The following is a 24,115-nucleotide window of genomic DNA, read 5'->3' as shown; positions in this document are numbered from 1 at the left end:
TGCATAAATTCACAGATTGCCGTAGTTCAATGCAGTACCTCGTCACCATCTTCTCAAAGGTGATTGGAATGGCAAATGGATTTCAACTTGAGGTGATGCATTTTGGATAGTCAAACCACGGCAGGACTTATACAGTGAATGGCAGGGCACTGACGAGTGTCATGGAACAGCGGGACCTGGGAGTACAAGTGCACAGTTTGCTGAAAGTAGCCGTGCAAGTAGACAGGGTGGTAAAAAAGGCATTTAGCACACTGGCCTTCATCAGTCAGGGCACTGAGTGCAGGAGTTGGGACATGATGTTGCAGTTATACAAGTCATTGCTGAGGACACACTTGGAGTATTGTGTACAGTTTTGGTCACCGTTATAGGAAAGACATTGTCAAGCTGGAGAGGGTGCAGAAGAGATTTAGGAGGATGCCTCCTGGAGTAGAGGGCCTGAGTTATTGGGAGAGGTTGGCCATGCCGGATCTTTATTCCTTGCAGCACAGGAGAATGAGGGCTGAACTCATAGAAGTTTATAAAATCATGAGGGTACGAATAAGGTGGATGGTCATAGTTTTTTCCCCCCAAGGTTGGGGAGTCCATAAATAGATGGCACAGATACAAGATGAGAGGGGAGAGATTTAAAAAGAGACCCAAGAAGTTATAGAGAGGGTGGGGCGTACCTGGAACGAGCTGCCAGAGGCGGGTACAATTGCAACATTTAAGAGGCATTTGGATAGGTACATGGAGGGGAGGGGCTTGGAGGGTTATGGACTGAATGTGGGCAGCTGGGACTAGCAGGGAGGATGCTGTGGTGGGCATGGACCAGTTGGGCCGAAGGGCCTGGTTCAGTGCTGTATTGCTCTATGGTCAACAAGTGGCATCTTCCCAAAGCTGTAACCCACCAACCTTCCCCAGCAAAATATAAAATGAGGTAACAACTCACTGTACAGCGAGGACAAAGCCACTCGCCGTTGGGGATTTCTGGAAGTGGCGGATTGAGGCAGTGAATGTGGTAGGACGATGGGCAGGCGTCACAGCACAGCAGCTCTCCACCATCTTTGCAGACCCGACAATATTCCATGTGATCGTCCTCTTCTTCCCGCTCAGCCCCCAACTCCACTTCTTCCTCTTCTTCCTCCTCCTCCTCTTCTTCCTCCTCCTCCTCTTCCTCCTTTGCTTCCCACTGAATACCTTCTTTCTCCTACAGAAGGACAGAGCAGGACTCCTTAATTATGCTTGTTTTACCAATATTTAGGTTCCCCTCGATGGGCAAGGAAACAGATTCACTTTAAGTTGGCCGAACATACACTGGTCAGAATGCCATGATCTTGTAAATTCCCATGTCAATCACATCCAAAGATGCACTAATCCACCACTACAATTAGCAGAAATAATTTCACATGCAACTTGCTTTATGTGGCTACCCGCCACTTACTGAATTTTGCTGGTAAAGCAAACCAGCTTTTAAACAGGAGACCTTGCTGTAGTCTCAGTTATGGGGAGTTATATTTACAGTCTCTACCCTAGGCAGACGCACCTGATTCGAAGAGTCATAGAATCACAGAAATGTATGGCACAAGTGGCACCATTGCTTCCACTACATTCATAATGGCTAATGAAGTTGTTATTAGGAAAATATCACTTCTCAGTCCTTGGTTGGAAGCATTCACCCCGGTACTAACACACAACTATACATCTCCAGCCTCCAATAGCATCCTCTGCACCCTCTCTTGCATGATCATGTACTTCCAGTAGTATTACTCTAGCTGTGGGCTACCTAATGCTAATATAGAATGAGCAGCAAAGGAATTCAGCTCATCTTGCTCGTGGTTTAGTCGATTCCAGCTCATCACCCATCTCATTCGACAGCAGCCGCCTTCCTGTCTGGTCTTTTCGGTTGAAATCTGTACACTTCCTATACAAGTGAGCAGTACTCACACAGTGTGGGCAGCTCCACTTCCCTTCTGGGGCTTTGTCCAGTTCTGGATCCAGGCAGACTAAGTGGTAAGCTCTGGGGCAGGTATCACACAAGATGATCTCTCCTCCCTGCTGGCAAACCTCGCAGTAATCCTGATGATCAGTCTCATATCCATCTGCCTCCTCCTCACCAATCACTACAGGTTAAGAGTCAATTAGTTACAGTTAAACAACAGAATACTAGGGGACAATTCAATGCAAAGGAAGATTTGCATTTCTACAAAAGTACTGCAGATTCTGTAAACCTGAAATAAAAATCAAACATGCTAAAAATGCTCAATGGAGCTGGTTGCATCTGACAAGAGAGAAGCAGTCAACAGTTCTGGTTCATGACTTTCCATGAGAACTGGGGGAAAATATCAAATGAAACAAGTTTTAAACTGCAGAGAAATGGAGAGGTGGGGTGGGAATGTAGAGACAACGAAAGGAAAAGGGCAGAGAGAACAAAAGGGAACTATTTGTACAATGCCTTTCATGACCTCAGGATGTCCAAAGTGCTTAGCAATCAATGAAGTATTTTTTTCCCCAATGACAGCCATCGCCAATAAGCAAGGAATACAAGCTCCCACGAGTACCAAATAATTTTATTTTTTTATTGAGGTTGGTTGAGAGTTAATACTGGCCAGGACATTGGAGGGAACTCCATGGCTTTTCCAATAATGCTCAGGATCTTTTACATGCCTTTTGTTTATCAAAATATAGAATATGGTTTTAATGCTTGGCACAGGGCATGAAGATTAATTTCCAAATGAGATACCAGGTAGGTGGGACAGGAGACTGAACAATTCCTGGAGACCTCTTGACATCAGAATTTAGGATTCTCTGGAACAGACGATCTCTTGTATGGGTAAGAAATAAGTTGCACTTGCTACAGTTTGGGCATCCCCTTGTAGGATCTGGAGGACAGTAAAGGGTTTAGGGAGCAAGACAGAGAGTGGGATTAGACAAGGGAACATATTAGAAAGGTCTGGGAACTCAGTAGGTTTAGACTAGTATGATATTAAAGGATAGCAGCAGTGATCACAGTGAATAGAGGGGAACCTGTAGATATAGTGCATTTGGATCTCTACAGGCATTTTACAATGTGTTGCATGAAGAGTTGGTGCACAAGATATCAATGGGAGAAGTGTGTTAGCATGGACTGAAGACAGGTTCTCACACAGAAGACAAAGAGTTGGAATAAATGGGTCTTTTGCAAGCTGGAAGGATGTAAATAATGGAATGCCCAAGGATCAGTTCTTGGTCCTCAATTATTTACTATCAATAGTAATGACTCAGAGGAGGGCAGAGTGTAAGATATTCAAGCTTGCCAATAATATGAAAATAGCCGAGAAGGCATGCTGCAATGAGAATACTTGGACTCTGCAACTGCATGTAGATATGTTGAGCAAGCAGGCAAATGGAGTTTAAATGGAAAGTATGACGTTATGCTTTCAGTAAGAGGAATCAAAAGGCCAACTATTATCTAAACAGAGAGACATTGCAAATGAATGTGGTACCGAAGAATCTAGATGTTTTTATGCATGAATCACAAAGTTACCAAGTAGGTGCAGCAAGTAGTTAGGAAGGTCAATACCATATTGGCCTTTATTGCGAGTGATTTGGAGTTTAGAAGTATTGTTACAATTATACAGGGTATTGGTGAGGCTGCACCTGGAGTACTCCATGGGCCAGTTTGTGCTGAAACACAGTCTGATTATGATGTAACAGCACAATAACTGGAACAATTTCCTGACATCAAAACCACTAGGCACAGTAAATTTGAAGCTTATAGTGCAAAGAAAGAAGAGGCAGAGAAATATTCAGTGGGATGCTCATGTCGAAGCCGCTACCTCTGCCTGTAGTCATCTTGCAGCTTGTATCTTTTAGGAGGCAGGGAATAACTAGTCATCCTAGCAAGTCTTTCTTTTTCCTCAAAGATCCCATGTCTTCAACCACGGACTTGACTCATTCTTTTTCTCCTCTGCAAGGCTTCTTGCTGCCTCTGTTCGCAGACTGCCTGCACATGCTCTCCCAACTGTCGCCTTCTAAGAATGTTCTCTCTTATGTTTTAATTTTTAAACCAACATCCAATTCAATTTGTATCCTTAAGTATCACAAATTAACGACCTTGAGAATGGAATGATACCATGTGTGAGAACCAGAGGTAGGCTTACCACCACACCTTCCCCATTACCCCTAAAGCAGTCCTCAGTATTGGCAAATCCCACCCCTGGTCCCAGGCTGCCAATCTAATTTAAAATGAAGCAGACACACAACCTCCAGGGTTTAATCTGGCTGGAGTACAGGAACAGCTGGACGTTCAGCCATTGGATCACAGTTATGCTGCATTTTAGTTCTTTTGATCCACTTTCCCTGCAAATCCCTTTTATAGTCTTACCAACAAAATCTGTCTGTCTGTCTTCAAGTATCCTTTTGGATTTTGGAGGGAGTTCCAGATATTTTCATTTACAGATTTCCCAAATTAACTGGGTTCTAATTTTAAGGTTATATCCCTTTGTTCTAAACATCCCCAACAATCTCACTGTTCTTAAAGTTGTCGAGCAAATCACTCCTCCGTCCCCAAAACTCTGGAGAATACAAGCAGGGTTTGAGTGAACTTTTAAGCCCTGAACAGCACACACTAAATACAGTTATTCACTTACTCTTCCTCTTCTTTCTGCCTACTTTTGCTTTCAGCTTTGCTTTCTTCAGGAGCCCGACTGAGCTATCAGATCGAATGGATGAGCTGTGTACACTAGCATTGTCGAAATCGGAATCTCCATCCAAGTCTGCCTCATCACTCTGAAAGAGCACAGCAAGAATGTTTAAGAATGACAGCCATTCTGCGGTCACGCCAAAATAAACTAAAACACATTGAAGGTAACTCACAAACACACAAAACCTTCCTTTAAAGGTAGGCATGGTATGGGAAAGGAGAAATAAGTGCCTCTGTCCAAAAGACACCAAGACTGCACACATGGGCAGATTCTGCCTTAGAAACCACAAGTGAAGATTGTGGTTTACCAAAAGACACATCACAACACTTCGATTAAGGACCAGTAGTTTTGATAATATCTCAGACCATTCAATGCATCAAGTAGGAGTTTTAAAAGCAATTTATTAAAAACCTACCAGTCCCTTATTACTGTTATAAAGCAATAGTCATGTGCCTTCTAAAAACCATCCCCAGTACAGTATAATGAAAGACTAGCCCCGACTAGTAATGTTTTCCAGTACTACAGAGCAACAAGGCTGCACCCACCAAGACAATGCTTCAAAGTAATATTATTTTTACCACCTTTTCTACACATACATATTGAAACTCCTAGATCATGACAAAAGATGAATCATAGGCTAGCTCTTCACCAGGAAGACAAACAAACTCACACTTAGTGAACGTCACACTAAAAGCTGGAGGAACTCAGCAACTCAAGCGGCATCAATGGAGGAAAATGGACGTCAACATTTTGGATCCAGACCCTTCATCTCAACTCAAAACATCAACTGTCCATTTCCCTCCATAGATGCTGATCCTCCATCTTATTGTGTGTTGATTCAGATTCCAGCATCTGCAGTCCCTTGTGTCTCACACTTACCGAGGAGCTTTTCTTCCTCTTTGATCCCATTATGCCCAGCTTAATCTTCAACGGAGCCATCTTCTTCCTCTTTTTCTTCTTTCCTTCTGGGACCCTTGGGCTCTTGCTCCGCCTTTTCGCACCAGGACCTGTTAAGACAGGGAGTGGACTTTTGAATCTCATTACCTTTTCCTCAAAGGATCCTAACTCCCCAGTAATATATGGGGATAATACAATTTTATGTCCAATCAAAAGCCAGACTTTCCCAGAAGGATCCTGCTGTTTCAGCCTTGACCAGCTGCACAATCTCTAGTGTTGGTGGCCTATATTTAGCTGGGGCTGGGGCAGGACAGGGATCCGGAGCAGAGACCGAGAGACAAGAAGGGCCAGGGGCTGGAAGGGGCAGGGTCAAGGTCTGGGTCTGTACCAAGCCGGAAGCCATGGGAGGGCCCTGACAACACTCACCTTTGCCCTCTTTGGTCTTGGCCTTGCGGATGGGTGGCACTGGCAAGGCAGAAAGGGTTCCCGCCGAGGCGCTGGCAGACACCTGCTCTACTACAGCTGCTACTGCTGCCGCTGCGGCTGCCGCTGCTACTGCAGCCGCCGATCCCTTGAACGGGCTGTTGGCGCTGAACTCCCTCCATTTGGCACCGAGAATAGTCATCATTTTCGACATTGGGATCTTCGGGTTCTTCTTGGCAATGAGAGGCCTGGGTTCAAAAGATATTTATTTGAGTGCGTAGGCCACACCATTTGAATTAAGAGAAGCCAGTGTCACAGTATAAACAAAGCAGTTTTACAGACATAGGCCATTCAACACCACCAGTCTATTCTTCTGTCTGTGCTCCATCCTCCATCTCATCCAAACTACCTGCTATGGCTTTCTCTCTTGTATACTTATCTAGCTTCCCCTTCAATGGATCTGAGGAGCCTGCATCATTTTAAACACAGACTTAAAATAATCAACATGTGCAGATAGATATTTTTTATATATAAAGTTTGAGCGATCTGGAACACAGGGTCATGGACATAGATGTAATGCTTTCAAAGGGATTTGGATAAATGTTTGAAATGGAAAAATTGCAAGGCTTTGGGGAAAAGGTTAGATCTCTTTTTAAAAGAACCAGCAAGGACTTGCTAGGGTAAACAGTTCTCCTGTGTCGCACGATTCTATCTTTTGTTATTATTTACACAGCCTGGTGAACCAGGTTAGGGCAGTGTTGAGGAGGAAATTGCCAGATGTGGTTAGACTGCTCAATGACTTCAGTTTACAGTACGCTGGTGGAGAAGGGCTGCAGACATCTGGTCCTGCTGTCATCTATAGATATCCGTCCCCGATCTGATGAGAGAACTATGATATCTTTCAAGACCCTGAGACATCGCAAAGTGCCTTGCAGACAACAAATGATCTAAAAGCACAGTCACTGTTGCAATGTAGATTTGGAAACAGGCAGAAATGTGATAAAGACCAAGAATGTTGTGTTGAAAGTGGGGAAAAAGAGATTGACCTCCTTTGGTAGCTACACCTTTAGCTGCACAGATTCCAGGCTCATTCCTCAAATTCCTCCACCTCTTCCTTTAAACTGCTCCTTCATGGTAGGACCGAATTTTCAGCTAACAGTCCGAGAATCCGCCTCACCGTAACTACAGTTCAGCAACATTTCTACAAAGCACCTTGCAACATAGTATAGCTTTAAAAGCATTGCATAATGTAAGGATTTATTACTGTCTAAAAGCTAGGAGCCAAACTAACAAAAAACAAAATTACGACAGATGTCAAAATATTCTTCAAACAAAGAACAATCAACATATGGAAGTGGCTTCTGGGACGGACAGATGGATAAATGAGTTAGGACCATCCTGGTGAGAGTGTAGCACGTGAACAGGTATTTCAGAAAAAGACCAGATGATGGTAACGAGGAAGGGTGGTAGTAGTTATGCAAAGAAGCTTGGCAGCCCAACAACTATATATGCTGTTCAGAACATGTTGAATGAGAAGACAGCAAAACAGGGGGTTACATTACTGAACCCACCACAATAGCTGGAGAATTTAAATTCAAGTAATGGGATAAAATATGGAATAAAAAGCTAAGATCAGACACAGTAATCGCAAAAATACCAGGCTGTTATAAAAGCACCTCTGGTTCATTAATGCCAACTTTACTTAGTCTGAACTACATGCCATGACAGACGGTATTAAGTTGACTCTTCACTGTCCTCTGAAATGGCCCAGTATGCCATTGCTCAGGATGAAAATAGGAGCAGACAATATATTTGCAGGCTATCCCCAGGTTATGAACGGGTTCTGTTTTTACAGACATCCTTTTTGTCCAAAAGTCAGAAAATACACAAAAATCACAATATGCCAACCACAGCTGGGGCTTTTCTCTTTGGAGAGAAACAGGATGAGAGGTGACTTGATAGAGGTGTACAAGATGATAAGAGGCATAGATCGAGTGGACAGAGACTTTTTCCCAGGGCGACAATGGCTAACACGAGGGGACATCATTTGAAGGTGATTGGAGGAAGGTATAAGGGGGATGTCAGGGGTAAGTTTTTTTATTTAAAAACACAGGGAGTGGTGGGTGCGTGGGACACACTGCCGGCAGAGGTTGTGGGGGCAGATACATTAGGGACAATTAAGATACTCTTAGATAGACACATGAATGATAGAAAAATAGGGGGCTATGTGGGATGGAAGGGTTAGATAGATCTTAGAGCAGGATAAAATGTCGGCACAACATTGTGGGCTGAAGGGCCTGTACTGTGCTGCGATGTTCTATGTTCTATACCTCCACAGTATTGTAATGAACGGCATCAAAAGTACACAAGACTGATAAGAAAGAACGATTACAAAAAGTCGGAGGGGGGGGTGGGGGAGAGTTAACTAGCTCTGCCATTTGTAGGAATGAACGCACATACATATGTCAGACTTTTGAAATTCATCACATTATAGGAGCTCGTTCGTACATACAAGTGTCCAGAATCTGGATGTTGGTATCCCAGGGACAGACTATATTCACAATCTATACACAAATAAATGCTTTATAGAAGTTCTGAGGCACATGTGTCCTTTTCATATTTAATGGCACTTAAGAACTACTTCCTCTGAGCTCACCTCATAAACTGGCTGAAGGCCTTGTAGTTGGTTAAAGTGCGGTAGTCATCCTCTGTGAATACGTGGTCCACATCTTCCAGCCCCCAGTCCTCAAGTAGCCGGGCTGAGGTCTTCGGTTCAGGCTGTTACAGAGGGGCAGCAAGCAAAATGTTATTCATCAAGCCTGGCAGAGTCATACACTGTTACAGAATGGCATTCGGGACCAGGCTTCCTCCTTGAAATTTCAATTAGTCCTAATTTCCTGATCTTTCCACTGTAATGTAAATATGCCCAAGCATTTAATCTCATCACCGTTAGAAAATTATTCCTGAATCTGCTTCCACTTTTGAAGCAACAAGCTCTGTGTCCTCTGGTTACTGACCCTCCTGCCGGTAACACCAGACTCCCCGTCTACTCCATCAGAACCCTCACACCATTTTCCACTCCAAGGTTACAGACACAGAATAAAAACAGAAACCTGAAACACTGACTGTTTCTCTCTCCACAGATGCTGTCTGACCTACTGAGTGTTTCAAGCATTTCACGTTTTTATTTCTGACTTCCAGTTTTTTTTTGATTTCCAGTCACAAACCTAAACCCTTATCCTGCACCTCATCTTCAAGGTAACTTGAAGGTAACTTAAGGTTTGAACCATCTTACATCCATCTCGCCAACACACCCTAAACAAAATTCAACATCACGTAATCTGTGTGGTTACACCACATGTAACCAGTGGGTGTACCACAGGGATCAGTGCTGGGACCTTTGTTGTTCATCATACATATAAATGACTTGGATCAGATTGTCTGTGGTCTGGTAAGTAAGCTTGCTGACGACACAAAGATTGGTGGCATTGTAGATAGCGAGGATGGTTGCCTAAGCATACAGATCAGCTGGAAAGTTGGGGAGAGCGGTGGCAGATGGAATTTAATCCAGATAAGTGTGAGGTAATGCATTATATGAGTCATCATATACTGGCCAGACATATACAGGAAAATGGCAGGGACCTCAGAAGCATTAATGTACAGAGGGATCTTGGGGTGCAATGTCATAGCTCCCTGAAAATGGTGAAACAAGTGGATTGGGTAGTGAAGAAGGTGTTGCTTGCTTGCCTTCATAAGCAGGTGTATTGAGTATAGGAGCTGGCACATCATGGTGCAGCTGTGCAAAACACTAGTTAGGCCACACTTGGAATACTGTGTGAGTTCCAGTCACCACACTATAGAGAGAATGTGGCAGCACTAAAAAGAGTGCAGAAGAGATTCACCAGGATGTTGCCTGGAATGGATGGCTTTAGGTACAATGAGAAATTGGAAAGGCTGGGATTGTCCTCACTAGAGCACAGGAGGCTGAGAGGTTTACCTCAGAGGTTAATAAAATACGAAGGGCATAAATAGGGTAGATAGTCAGTCTTTTCCCAAGGATACAGGAGTCTAGAACCAGAGGATAGGTTTAAGGTGAGAGAGGAAATATTTAAATGAAACCTGAAGGTCAAGTTTTTCCACACAGAGAATTGTGGGTATATGGAACGATCTGCCAGAGGTGGTGGTACAGGCAGGTATAATCAAAGTGTTTAAAGATCATCTGGACAGGATACGAGCCAAATACAGGAAAATGAGATTAGTTCATCTTGGTTGGCACGGACGTCAGGCTGATGGGCCTGTTTCTGTGCTGTACAACTCTATCGATGATGCCTCCTCAAGTTGAAGGCAAAGCCACACCAAGTTTATTTTCTGCTTAAAGCCACCAATTGTTCCAGCAACTCATAATCAATTTCAATACATGGCTGTAAAGACACAATTAATAATGGCTTCCTCATCTTTTAAAAGATACATAAAGAAAAAACAAAGACAGCTCTGCATTTTTCAAGCACCTATGCGATGTGGCCAGTGCTGAGAACAAAGATCCTCAGCCTAACGCTATACTGCTCAACATTTGCAGCTCTCAATCTGATATTCAGACACAACTTACTTCTCCTGCATTGATTTGCATATTTTTACCTGGTATCAGACAGCAATGCAATAAACTTCCACATTCTGTCGTTACAGTCACTTCTACACCATCAAATGTTGCCAAGCAAATGTTAAATCAGCATACACCTTCCTCCTCCTCCCTCTATCCCCAGTTGAACTCCTTACTATGAAAGGAGTTTGATACAGAAGTAATGATATCGTCCTGCGATTATACAAGCCCCACATATCGCAACTGGAGTACCATGCACAGGTCTAGTCTCCCCATGCAAGGAGGGATATACTTGTAACAGTGGTTCGCCAGATAGGTTTTTGGGATGGGGTGGTGGGAAGTGTATGTCCTATGGGGAAAGATTAAGCAGACTGGGCACATTCTCCCTAGAGTTTAGAAGAAAGGTAATCTCCAGGAAATAGAAAGAAATTATGGGGGTTGATAGGACAGATGCAGCGATGACAATTTCCCTGGCTAGGGTGTCTAGAACCAAGAGTCACAGGCTCAAAATGGGGTGGGGGGGGTCAGCCATTCAGTACAGAGATAAGAGTTTTTTTTTCACTACAGGAGAGCAAATCTTTGGAATTCTCCAGCCACGAGGGCTGTGGAGGCTCAGTCGATGAATATGTTTGAGACAGATTGATAGATCTTAAGGAAATATGGGATCAGTGCAGGAAAGTGGCGGAGGTAAAGTATCAGTGATCTTATTCAATGGCAGAGCAGGCAGAGGGGTAAAATAACCTACTCCTGCTTGTTTGTTTTTTGATGTTCTTATTACCTGACAGTGTGGATCAAGTAGGTAGAAGTTGGGGAGGAGAAACAGGTACCAGTGGATTCACAGTTCCAGTCTAACAAACTCTTTGTTTAAAAATAGTGATCTGAGGATATGCTCAGAAGCATGAGGTGGACCAGTCTGAAGAGGAACAGAAGCATGAATGGTCAGAGGACACAGGATGTAAACGTTACCTTACGACCTTCCTCCTCTTCATCGTCATCACCCTGATCCTTTTTCCGACGCTTGATTTTCTTCTCTTTCTTCTCCTTTCGTTTCTTCCTCTTTTTCTTGCCAAAGTCACTGCAACCGCTGTCTGATTTTTCTTTGAGATCTTCCAGCTCAGAGGCAATTTCGTCCTCACTTTCCTGTTATGATAGAAACAAGCAGATTTTCAAAACCTGTCAGCGCACTTTTCCACAGTGTGGAACAACTCAGTTTTGCAGCTGAGGAGCAGGACATTCGCCCCATCTACTCCATGCTTGTGCTCCAAATGAGCCTCCTCCCACCTTAGAAATATACAAAATTATGAGAGGCATAGATAGGGTAAATAGTCAGAGTCCTTATCCCAGGGTGAAAAAGTCAAATACTAGAGGGCATAGCTTTAAGGTGAGAAGAGAAAAATTTAAAGGAGATTTAAGAGGCAAATGTTTATTTAAACGTAGTAGGTGCCTGGAATGCGCTGCCAGGCAAAGTGGTGAAGCAGGTACAATAACAACATTTAAGAGGCATTTAGACAGACACAGGAACATGAAGGGAATGGAGGGATATAGACTATGTGCAAGCAGATGGGATTAGCTTCGATTGGCATTATGATCGGCATGGACATAGTGGGCCGAAGGGCCTGTTCCTGTGCTGTACTGTTCTATGTTCTATCTTCCATCAGACATTGAAAATTTGCTGCATTAAAAAGACATTCAAACACACTGTTCAGAGTTCTAACCACAGTTAACCTCTGAACCCTTCTAAAATGAAGTGTTGTTTTGGTAGGAGGAGAGAAGAGGGGCAGCATCCTGAAAGCAAGTAGGACAACAAAGAAAAAAAAGCCACACTGAATTTCACACTCAAGTCCCTGGAAAACAGATCTGGACAGGTCCCTGTGCTCCAGGAGGATGCAGTCAGTGTAGCAGGCAAGAAAAGGACAAAAATAATAAATACAAGCTGGCACATTAAGAAATCCAGATGAATGGTTGGGTCCAATAAACACTGGACCAACAGGCACAAGAAAGAAGAATGGTGCAAACCCTGGCACTGAAAAGGAGCCCCACTACAAAGGCACTGGAGGAACTCAGCGGGTCAGGCAGCATCCATGGAGAGAAACAGACAGTCGACATTTCGGGTTGAGACCCTTCATCTGGATTGGAAAAAAGAGATAGCTAGTATGAAAAAGTGGAGGGAAGGGGTGGAGCGAGAGCTGGCAGGAGATAGGTTGATCCGGGTTGTTGGGGGGTGATAGGCAGATGAGGGAGGGAGGAGAGTGAGAGTGATGTCAGAAGCTGGGAGGTGACAGGTGAGAGGGCTTAGGGCTGAAGAACACGACAACTGCTGAAGAAGATGGAATCTGATAGGAGAGGATCGTGAAGCATATAATAAAGGGAAGTGGGGAGGGGAACCAGTGGGAGGAGTGTGTGGGTGATGGGCAGGTGGATAGGGTGGGGGAGGAGAAAGAAATAGGGTGATGGAGCCAAGTGGATCAGGAGGAGAGACAAAAGAAAAAAGGGGGGTAAAAAAGGGACAGAGGGGAGCAGCTGCTGGAAGTTTGAGAATTTGATGTTCATGCTGTCAAGTTGGGGATTACCCAGGTGGACTACAAGGTGCTGTTCCTCTAATTTGCATTTAGTTTTTGAGAGCCCCACTATAAACCCTCTTCCTCTTTTGAAAGACAAAATCAGATTACATTTCTGTTTTCATGTCTACTGTGATGTCAGCTGCACAATGTGGCTAGACTCAGGAGTGAAAAGCAAGCTCAATGTATCCACTGCACATAATGCCACAAAACCTGCAAACAAGTAATTTCCACAGCCTTATGTTGAAGAGGTGCTGACACCCACAGGTTACTGCTCAAGGACAGACCAGTCCAGTCTCAACTGCAGTGACAGCGACATTCTATTCCAGTAACTCAATGGATATGTGGTGTGGTTCCGAGCAGACGTTCCAAACCACCTGGCAAAATACATCATCGCCAGAACTTACCAACAAGCACCAAGACCTCACTTGGCTGGTGGTGAGAGAGGCCCTCCCCATCAGATCGTTCCTGTACAGTCGGAATATCACTCCCAACACACACTGCCCTTGGGATGGCCCTGACGGGGAGGATCAGTCACCCACCATTTTGCAGACTGTGGATTTGCTAAGAGGGTCTGGACAAGGATGCAAGGGTCCTTGTCACGGTTCATCATGTGTAACAGAGGGCTCTCTGATTTATGGGCTGTTCCAGAGACACACACACAGATGGACATCAAGTGTTGCTGGAAGATCATCAAGTTGGTGGAAGATGCTCTTTGGTCTGCCCAAAACTTGTTGGTCTTCCAGCACAGTGAGAAGTCTGTAAGGGAATGCTGCCAATTGGCACAGGAGTATGTGCTGACAGATGCACTGAAGCTTGGTGCAGCCAATGCAAAGGCTTTGTGGGGAAGGACCACAGTCTACGGTTTTACCGCTACTGGACATTGAGGGACCAATTCTGGCTGGGAAGCTCCTAAACATGAGAAGGGTGTATCACCAAAGGGGGCCATGCGAGTGGCAATGGTGCTATGTACCAAAAAGATCTGCTAACACTACTATGTATAGAACCAGCAAAACTGTATAGGCGAAACTACACGAAAAATGTAAGGAGCTTTGCACTGTGTTCTTTTGCATTCATAATAACAATAAAATATAAAGTTTAGTTTCAAAATTTTAAAAAAGTGATCGATAGGAAGTGAGGGTAATAAACAGCACCCTCTAAACCTGCAAGACATAATCGTATATCGCCTCTCCTTTTCTTCCTGCTTCCTCCTTTCCCTGCTCGCTGTGTTCATTTTCTGTCTCTTCTCCCCATCTGCTTTTACTCTCTTCCTATTCCCCTCCCCTATTTGTCCATGCCCCATCACCTCTCCTCTGTTCACTCTCTTTATCCTTCCACTCATTCCTTCTCTCCTCCCACATGCACTAACAATTGCTTTAGGCAGACCAAGACATACCAGAGTTGTCTCAGTCTAGTTCTAACAAGCAAAAGCATGCTTTGATGAGTGCAGATCCCCAGAATAAATAAAGCTCCCTCCCTGAAATCAATCTGCTCCCGTTCCTTCCTTCACTGACCCCTACCTAGATCCCCAAGATGCACCCCACCCACATTTAATTTCTGGCAGGTCTAACTGAAGCACGAGGTCAACTGTAGCCAACCATAAAGTGCAGCACAGTTTAGCTTATCTCAATCAACTACAACAGCCTGCTGAAAAACTGGTGCGCTGACAGATCCCTTTCCCTGGGGTAATTAGGAATCAAGCTTGGTGTTTGGCATGCTGGACTGCTATAAGCAAAGTGACTGCGTTTTCCAAATGCAGGATAAATAAACAATGTTTGTGCATGCTGAGTGAAGTACACATGTAGGTTAAACAATATAAGCAGTCAGTTCCTCCAACACCATGCATTTATACAGCAGTTTTATGAAACATTCTTAATGAAATTAATAACAAATTAGACTAAGTTTGTCACTAAGCCAAATAATGGGCAAGATCTTCTACCTTAGCACCAGAACTTCCACCAGTGTTTCTCCAAATTAGAACATGATCTTAAGGTAAAAGTAGAACCTTCCACCATGACCTTTGTGCTGCACCAGTGAACACTCCCTGGAATCCAAAGGACAACTCAAAACTGCCACAGATTTCCCAGTCTCAGCCTGGAAAAACTACCTGCTGAACCTGTACCTGATTAATGGGAAGAAGTGGCTGCAAGGAGAACACTAAACAGACCAATTTTATTTTAGTTTTATGCAGTTAGTTTAACTGTTTGGTTGTTAAGTGTATCCATTGTCCCAGACAATCCTTACACGTGAGGCAGCGCTTCACCTATGAGACTGAGGGTGTCATTTATTGCATCTGGTGCAGCCTCCTGTACATTGGTGAGATTGGATGCAGATTGGGTAACCGCTTCATCGAGCATCTTCGGTCCATCCACTGCAACAGCCAGGACCTCCCAGTGGCCACCCACTTCAATACTGACATGTCTATCCATGGCCTCCTCTACTGCCACAGGCAGGCACAGGTTGGAGGAACAACACCTCATATTTTGCCTTGGGAGTCTCCAACCTCCAAGCCTCAACATCGATTTCTCTAACCACCCCTTCTTTTTCTTCCCCCCTCCCCCCCCCCACTCCTTTGTCTCTCCTTATTCCTCTGGCTTCCTTCCCCTGCCTTGATGACCTGCCCATCTCCTCTCCTCCCCCATCCTTTATTCTACGGTCCACTGTCCTCTCCTACAGGATTCCTTCTTCAGCCCTTTGCCTCTTCTACCTATCACCTCTCAGCTTATTACATCTTCTCCCCCTCCCACCTACCATTCCCCTCTCACCTGAACACCTATCCCCTGTCTGCGTGTGCTCCTCCCCCTCACCCCACCTTCTTATTCTGGCTTCTGCTCTCTTCCTTTCCAGTCCTGATGAAGGGTCTCAGCCCAAAATGTCGACTGTTTATTTCCCTCCATGGATGCTGCCTGACCCGCTGAGTTCCTCCAGCACTTTTTGTGTATTGCTCCAGATTCCAGCATCTGCAGAAATTTTTGTGTCTCCATGTTTTCTACTGCTTTAATTATTTTGAATTAAGATCATTCTTTTTTTTAAATAAATTCCTTGGTGCATTTTGAATGTTCATGACCATCAAAGATATTTTAACACAATTTCACAAGCAGATGACAAGTAAACAGGGGTGGATTATGAGGAAATCAATGGAAGCTAACCAGATAGACTTTTCCAAGTGTCAGCACAGCATGATGGACCAAATGGCCCTCTGTGTTGAGATTCTATCAGCCTTAACATGGCAGTTTATAAGCTCTCACGATCCTGCTACATAAAGCATCGTAGACCAGTGGTCTCACTTTTAGCAGAGACAAGAAAACCCAAAAGGAAATTAAACCACTATTCCCTCTACCTCTCTCACAGATACAAAAGAATGTCCTGGTCAGATTGCGGTATCAGAATGGAGAAGGACAACAGCCACCAGGAACAACTAAGTGTGGAGTTTGTGAAATAGCAAAAAATACAGCTGCTGGAAATCTGAAATAAAAATCAGAATATGCCAGTCAGGCAGCATCTGTGGATAGAGAAACAGAGTTAATATTTCAGATTTGGAGACCTTTCATCAGAACTGGGATAAAAATAAAAAAGGTAGTTTTAATTTTCAGAGGTGGCAGAATCAGATTTATTATCACTGACATATGACGCACAGGAGGGATGGATAGGACAGAGGGAATATCTGTGCTAGGGTGAGACCATGGGGGTTAATGGGGATTATGTTTCCCTGTCTGTATTATGCTTCCCTGTCCTTATTATGCATTTCTAATAAGCAGGCTGTGGGACATGCCCAGCAACTTGTACTAAAAGAGAGAGAAAAATGGAGCCAAAACCACTGTAGCAGAAGCAGACAGTCCTGATGTGGACAGAAAAAGTGAGTTACCCAAAGTTGGAGAATGTGATATTGACTCCTGCACCACACAAATTGCCCAGAAGAAAGACGAGGTAATGTTCTTCAAGCTTGCACTGAGGCTTGCTCTAACAGTGCCAGACACCAATTACAGTGCAACACAGCCACCTGCCCCTAGGTCAACCAAGCAGGGAGGATGAGCAGTGGCCAGACTATTCAATCTTTTTGGCTGTAGAGGGCTGCATGGGATGAGTGGCTTCTGGGAAGAGAAGAGGACGACCCAAACCAGGGAGTGAATGGGTAAGTATGTTAAAAAAAATACATGCCAGGTAAAATCAAACCATCAGCTGGCATGGTTTTAAATTCCCTTCCCTTGCAATGAATACTTTAATATGTTCCACACCTTCCAGGAGAAGCAGCAGCAATAGTCACCTGGGATCCACCTCACATCATAAACTGAAATTATGTCCGCAGGTAGCACTTTCTTGGTTCAAAGTCAAAGTCCTGCAGTCAAGCTCCACTCCAGAGAACAAGTACATAACCCAATTTGATACTGCCAGTGCCAGCACTGACAGTGTTGTGCTATAATTACTGCTGCCACCCTTTGCTTCAGACATCAAACTGGAAGTTTGGATTATTTTATTCAGAATACAGGAGAGACTATATTTGTTGTAATGCGAGAGACCTGGACAGGGTGCCTAGAAAGGGTTATTTCCTTAAAGAGTCTAACAATCAGGAGGGACAGATTTAAGGTAATTGGTAAAATGATTAGAAGCTTCTTTTTTCACCCGTGAAACAGTAGAGGTCTGAAACTCACTGCCCAAATGGATAATCACCAGCCCATCACACTGAAATGGCTGGAAGACCATTTGACATGTCGTAATGCACAAGGCTACAGATTGAGAGCTATGAAGTGGAATTTGACTGAGCAGCACTTTTCCAGCCACCATTTGCAGGATAGATCCTCTCCTCTTGCCATCAGTTTCAATGATTATTTTGAGAGGAAGGTAAAGAAAACATAGCTAATCCCAAGAGTCTAACAAGTCAAGTAAAGACATCTCAACTCTTAGGATTGCAGGTTGAAATAAAAATACTAACACTACTTTTCTGGGCTGACTGAAACAACGCTTCCCCGCTATAGGTAAAGATACAAAGCTGGGAATGTTTTTCTCAGCGAAGAAAGAGAATTCAAGGCACAACAGGAATGGTATTATAGATCAGTGGGACAGTCAAGAGACATGCTTTCAGACCCTTGTCTCGCAGCAGAGTACAAACTCCTTACAGACAGTGGCCGGAATTGAACCCGGGTCACTGGCACTGTAATAACGTCACACTAACTGATACACTACCATGCCTGCCCCACAGAAGATTGAGGGGTGACCTTATAGTGGTGTATAAGATCATGAAGGGCATAGACAGGCTGAATGCACACAGTCTTTTTTCCTAGGGAAAGGGAATCAAAAACTAGGGGGCATAGGTTTAAGGGGAAAGATTTAAAGGGGACTTGAGGGGCAACTTCTTCACGTAGAGGCTGGTGTGTGAATCCAATGGGGAAGTGGTTGAGGTGGGTACAATAACAACATTTAAAAGATATTTGGACAGAGAAAAACATTCCTGGCTTTGTATCTTTACCTATAGCGGATAGGAAAGGTTTAGAGGGATGTGGGTCCATGGCTGGCAAACGGGACTAGCTTAGATGGGCATCTTGGTCGGCATGGATGAGTTGGGCCGAAGGGCCTGTTTCTGCTCCGTATTACGCTTTGACTCTCGGTAATTATATTATGCTAGGACTCTCGGTAATTACAGGATGAGTGCTATCCTTACCAAGGATAAACCATCACTTGTTTTGAGATTCTTTTCAGGTGCAACTCTGATGTATGGTGCAAGAAAATCTTCTGCTGTCTCCACCAACATCACCTCCTCCTCTGGAGGAACTGGGATTTAGTGAGATATAGTTCAGCAGGAGGCTAATCTGCACATGCAATTCCAGACACAGTGTCTGCAAACTGCTTAACCACAAAGGGCATAGCAGCTAATATTGAGCATGTCCTCATGAGCTTTCTGACAATAGAATCTAATTGAAAGGTTCAGGGTGGTTTATAACATCAAGATACTCCACGTCTGGGATGCAGACTGCAATCTAACTAAGGGGTTCAATTAAGATTGCACTCAGCTTCAGGTCAAAATTCTTGACCTCTTTGCAAGCTTTCGGCTTGTAGCTAACTCCTCCTTCTTGATTCAGTGCCAATGGATACATATTTTGTTCTGGGCGTTGGTTTAATTTGTAGCTGGTTACTTGCCTGACAACAGAATTAACAACTGGAACCACCAGTTTACTAGTAATAAGCAAAGTTGGTTGCCTCCATACGTTACTGAACAGTTAGAATAAGAGACAGGTAGAGCAAAAGAGAACAGCGACCAAATGCCTACCTGTATTTCACGTAATTGGTAAAGCTGCAGGCAGTTTACCTAAATCTCCGTGTTTTACAGCCCTGAGCATTATTTCATATCATTCATCTTTTGGAAGGGTCACCAAAATTGTTGTCGTTTGTTATCACTGCCAGCCAGCTGCAGAAAGACACTGTCAAGTGATAGCAATAGAGGCCTTCACTGAGTGATAACACTCGCCCCTAACCTGCAGCACAGTAACTTGTACAAGGCTCCCTTTCTGCAGCTGTCACTCACTTTCTGTAACACCTACACCTTCGTACTTTAATAAGTACACCCCCATTGTTGTAAAGCAACTGATTCCCTCCCCCCCACACCACAGCTGAGCTGTGCCAGAAAATTTACTGGCTGTACAAAAGCCCACTGTATCCAATATGGACGCAGTGGATTGAATGGCCTTTTTCAGTGCCACAGATTTCTGTGATCTAGTCAGTGCAATATTTGTCCACATATTATAATTCTTTTGGGAGGTCAACGATTCTCTAAGATCGTAAACCAGATGTCAGGCTGTTATGTTCTCTGTGTTCTTTATTGGGAAGATTGGCACAGTAGTTCAACTACGGGGCAAGTAAACCAGAGATCCAGAATAACAATCTAAAGGACGACGTCAAATTCCCACCACAGATAGGGAGTTTAAATTCAGTTAATTAAGAATAAATTTTAAAAAAGCTATTTTCTTTACCTAAGTAAGGTTAGAGTCATAGAATCAGACAGGATGAAAACAGGCCCTTCAGCTCTCCGTATCTGGCCATGGCAGACATATGCACTAATCCCATTTCCCAACTCTCAGTCTTCTACACGATGGCATTTGAAGTACTCATCTAAATATTCAAAAGGCTGCAAGAGAACCCCTCAGACAGCGCATTCCAGCTTTTGTATATGTTTGATAAAGCCTTTGGAGTTCACTAAGGTCCCCTGTGCCCTTAGTTGTCAGGCCTATATCCAGACCCACAGCAACATTTGAAATATCCTACTAGACAGACCACTAGCATCCACCCAGTGGTTCACTGAGATTCAGGCGAATAAAGGTAATTGGCAGTTTGTTCACTAAGACACTAAACACAGCAAAATCATTCCTAGTAAATAAAATTTTTTTAAAACTGCAGATACTGGAAATCTGAAATAAAAACAGAAAATGATAGAAACATTCAGCATGTCAGGCAGCATCTGCTGAGACAAAGGGAGAGAACATTTCAGGTCTGGCATCCTTTGTCAGAACTGGGAAATCAACCCCATACCAGCTGATCTCACAAAATCTGGGGACCGATGTCTCAGAGACTGATCCCAGAGATGGCATAAACAACAACCTGACATAGTCACCCTCACAGATTCCCATCTGCCAGACACCTTCATCACAATCCCCAAGTAGGTCCTGTCCCATTGGCAGGATAGAGTTGGTGATGACAATACAAGGCAGATGGATTGGCACTGGGACCTGTATTGTGGTATACAGGCAGGGGCAAGTGGCCTAGGGGTCCTCAACACTTAACTCCATATCACATAAAGTCTCATAGCATTACGGCAAACGTGGACAAGTAAACCTCCTCTTTACCCTCATCTATCATCCTCCCTCAGCTGATGAATCATTTTCCCACATGTTAAACAATACTTGGAGGAAGCACTAGATGTAGATAGGGTGGGGAACTTCAACACCCATCACAATATTTTGGTAGGACCACCTCCAACATGAGTGCCAGACTGGGTCTGTGACCCATGCTGAACAAACCACACAAGTCATGAACCTACTTGGCCTTGTTTTTTGCAAATGCTTGTATCCACGACAGCAATGGGAGGGGTGACTGCCACAGAGTCCTTGCGAATTCCAGGCTTCACATTGAGGATATCTTCCTTCATGTTATGTGGCACTAAAATCGCATTAAACAGATGGGCTCAAAACTCTCCTGGCAACTCAAACCTAGGCCTCCATGAGGCACTGTGCATCAGCAGCAGCAACAGAATCCCTTACTGTAACATCACCATCAGACCAGGGAGCCAACTCTACTTCAATATCCAATTCAGAAAGATATGTCAGGAGCAACAGCAGGCACACCCTCACAGGGAGGTGCCAAGCTGTGACACAGGATTAGATGTAGGAAAAACAGGATGCAATAGACAGGACTGAGCAATCCCACACACTTCAGATCAGACCAAAACTTTACAGTGCTGTCACACTTAATCAGTGATGGACAGTTAAACAGCCGGTGGGAGATGGAGACTCTGAAATCCCCATCCTCAACAATGGCAACACACAAGTGCTGAAGAGGAGGCTGATGCATTGCGGCCACATTCAACCAGTAGCACCAACTGGATGATCCCCAACATCAGCCAATTTTATTGATTTCATGTGACATCAAGCAGCATCCAGGAGCACTGAATACAGCAACAGTCATGGGACCGGACAGCATCCCAGCTGTGGTACTGAAGACTTATGGAGAATTGAATAGGTATGTCCTGTCAATGCACAGAGGGACAAGTCCAATCTAATATAATTTCAATCATTAGCAAAATAATGGAAGATATCCTTTTCCCTCCAAAGATGCTGCCTGACCCATTGAGTTCCTCCAGTGTTTTATATGTTACTCCAGATTCCAGTATCTGTATCTCGTGTCTCCAGCTTACTCACCCACGTTGTGTTTGGGTTTCAACCACTTGATTCAAAACCTCATTACAGCCTTGGTCTGAATTGTCACCAAAGTTTTGAACTCCTGGAATGAGGCGAGAGCAAGGCAGCAGCATTCGACCCACTGTGATACCAAGGAGCCCTGGTAAATCTGGTTTATGGGCATCGTGGAAACTGCAATAGGTGTTGTCATAGCTTACAAAAGGTGGACGGTTGTGGGTCTTAAAGGTCAATTATCCCAGGGCCAGAATATTGGAGGGCAGTGTCCTAGACCTAAGTACCTCCCGCTTCATCAACGACCTTGTCATAAATTCAGAGGTAGGTCAATGACCAATGTCCAATTTAGTTTACAACTTTTCAGAAAATGAAGCAGTCCCTGCATGCTTGCAGCAAAGCTAAAACATCAGAGCATCAGGCCAGGGCTGACAAGTGGTAGATAACATTCATGCCACACATGGCCACAACAACTATCTCCAACAAGAGTCTAACCACCTACACCTGATAGTCAATAGTGTCATCAGGCCCAAAACCCACCATCGTTGGGGGTCATCGCTGATCAACTGCACAAGTCACATAAACCCTATGGCTATGAGGTGAGAGACACAGATGACATCCCAAAGCCTATCCATCCACCACACAACCATGAAAAGATACTCTCCACGTCTGCATGACTGCGGCTCCAGCAACACTCAAGAAGCTTGACACCATCCAGAACAAAACAGCCCATCTCAGCATTCACTCCCTATGCCACTGGTATACTCAGCAGCAATGTGTATTATCAATGAAGTAGGTGAGTTGCTCCAACACAGCACATCCCAGCGTACAACCACTCCCACCAAGGACAAGGATGGCAGGCAGATTTGTCTCCAAGTCATGCACCACATACAAATATATCACCGTTCCTCATTCATTGTTAAATCCAAATGCTGGAACTCCCTAACCAACAATTCTGTGGGAATGGCATCACCAGGACTGCAGGGTACAAGAAGGTAGATCACCAGCACCTTCCTGAGGGCAATTAGGGATGGGGACTAAATGAACATGCTGTGATATTAATTTCCTTCACAATGCATCTCCTTACTTTAGTTCCCTTTTGTTGAAACATTTTCTGCAAGGCTTAACAGGTGAGTGTGCAGAAACAAAAGCTGAGATGCAAGATGATAAGGTGTGAAAACTCCAAAGGGGGCTCGATAGGACAGATATACAGGACAGGATGATGCTTGGAATCCAACATTAAGGACCAGACGAATACACCCAATAAGGCACTGAGGAAAGCTCTTTACGTAACTTCATATGCAGTCCCTCTGGATTTCGAATAACTTACCTCCAGTCTGGTCTTGTGGCTTCTGAGGTGGCTGATCAGGCCAATGTGGGAACCACAGACTCGTCCACAGTTGAGGCAGGTGGTCAGTGACAGAGCGAGCGGTTGGATAGTCTGTGGTATAATGTGCTGCTCACACAGAGGGTGGAAGATGTAAATGACCAGACACATTCAAGAGGAAGTAGAATAAGTGCAAAGGAATAGAAAATAATGGTAATGGAGTGAGATGATTGGGTGTGGAAGGTGGCTCACACAGAGCAGAGGCATCAGCCAGGACTAGTTGGGCCATGACTTAAAATTTAAAAACTTTATTTACAGCACGGTAACAGGCCGTTCCAGCTCAACAAGTCCATGCCGCCCATTTAAACCCATGTTAACCTACCCGTATATCTTTGGAATGTGGAAGGACACTGGACCACCCGGGGGAAACCCACGCAGACACCGGCAGAACGTACAAACTCCTTACAGACAGCGATGGGAATCGAACGCCAATCGCTGGCGCTGTAATAGCACCGCGTTAACCTCTACGCTACCGTGCCTCCCCCTACTTTTTCCCAACCAAAATCCTTTGATGTCAAATTTCATTGGCGTAGCTCTCTGCGGAGAGAGTTCCTGATTTCCACTGCCCTTTTTGTGAAGAACTGCTTCCTGATATTGACCCTGAACAGTTCTGGCTTGTAATGTCCCCTGGAGATCCCTCTACTACGCTTGTGTATCTTTTCAAATCCTTTCTTTAATCCACTTTCAATGCTGTGAAT

General features: G+C 44.3%; 1 protein-coding gene across 2 annotated transcripts in view; it reads right to left on the bottom strand.

Annotated features, from left to right (window-relative positions):
* Positions 1 to 24,115, bottom strand: part of chd3 (chromodomain helicase DNA binding protein 3) — a 95,466-nt gene that overhangs the window by 66,514 nt on the left and 4,837 nt on the right. Inside the window, exons 3-10 of one of the 2 annotated variants that reach the window (XM_052044652.1) lie at positions 23,361 to 23,486; positions 11,545 to 11,718; positions 8,638 to 8,759; positions 5,985 to 6,229; positions 5,541 to 5,668; positions 4,608 to 4,746; positions 1,924 to 2,099; positions 929 to 1,186 (exon numbers count right to left, since the gene is read on the bottom strand). In XM_052044652.1, the coding sequence (XP_051900612.1) occupies positions 929 to 1,186; positions 1,924 to 2,099; positions 4,608 to 4,746; positions 5,541 to 5,668; positions 5,985 to 6,229; positions 8,638 to 8,759; positions 11,545 to 11,718; positions 23,361 to 23,486 (1,368 nt within the window). The remainder of the gene's footprint in view (positions 1 to 928; positions 1,187 to 1,923; positions 2,100 to 4,607; positions 4,747 to 5,540; positions 5,669 to 5,984; positions 6,230 to 8,637; positions 8,760 to 11,544; positions 11,719 to 23,360; positions 23,487 to 24,115) is intronic. The other variant, XM_052044653.1, reaches the window with a different exon arrangement.

This window comes from Pristis pectinata, chromosome 37 (assembly GCF_009764475.1).
Source record: "Pristis pectinata isolate sPriPec2 chromosome 37, sPriPec2.1.pri, whole genome shotgun sequence".
Classification (NCBI taxonomy): domain Eukaryota; kingdom Metazoa; phylum Chordata; class Chondrichthyes; order Rhinopristiformes; family Pristidae; genus Pristis; species Pristis pectinata.
The sequence above is the reverse complement of the archived record's forward strand: the minus strand, read 5'-3'. Positions and strand labels throughout refer to the sequence as shown.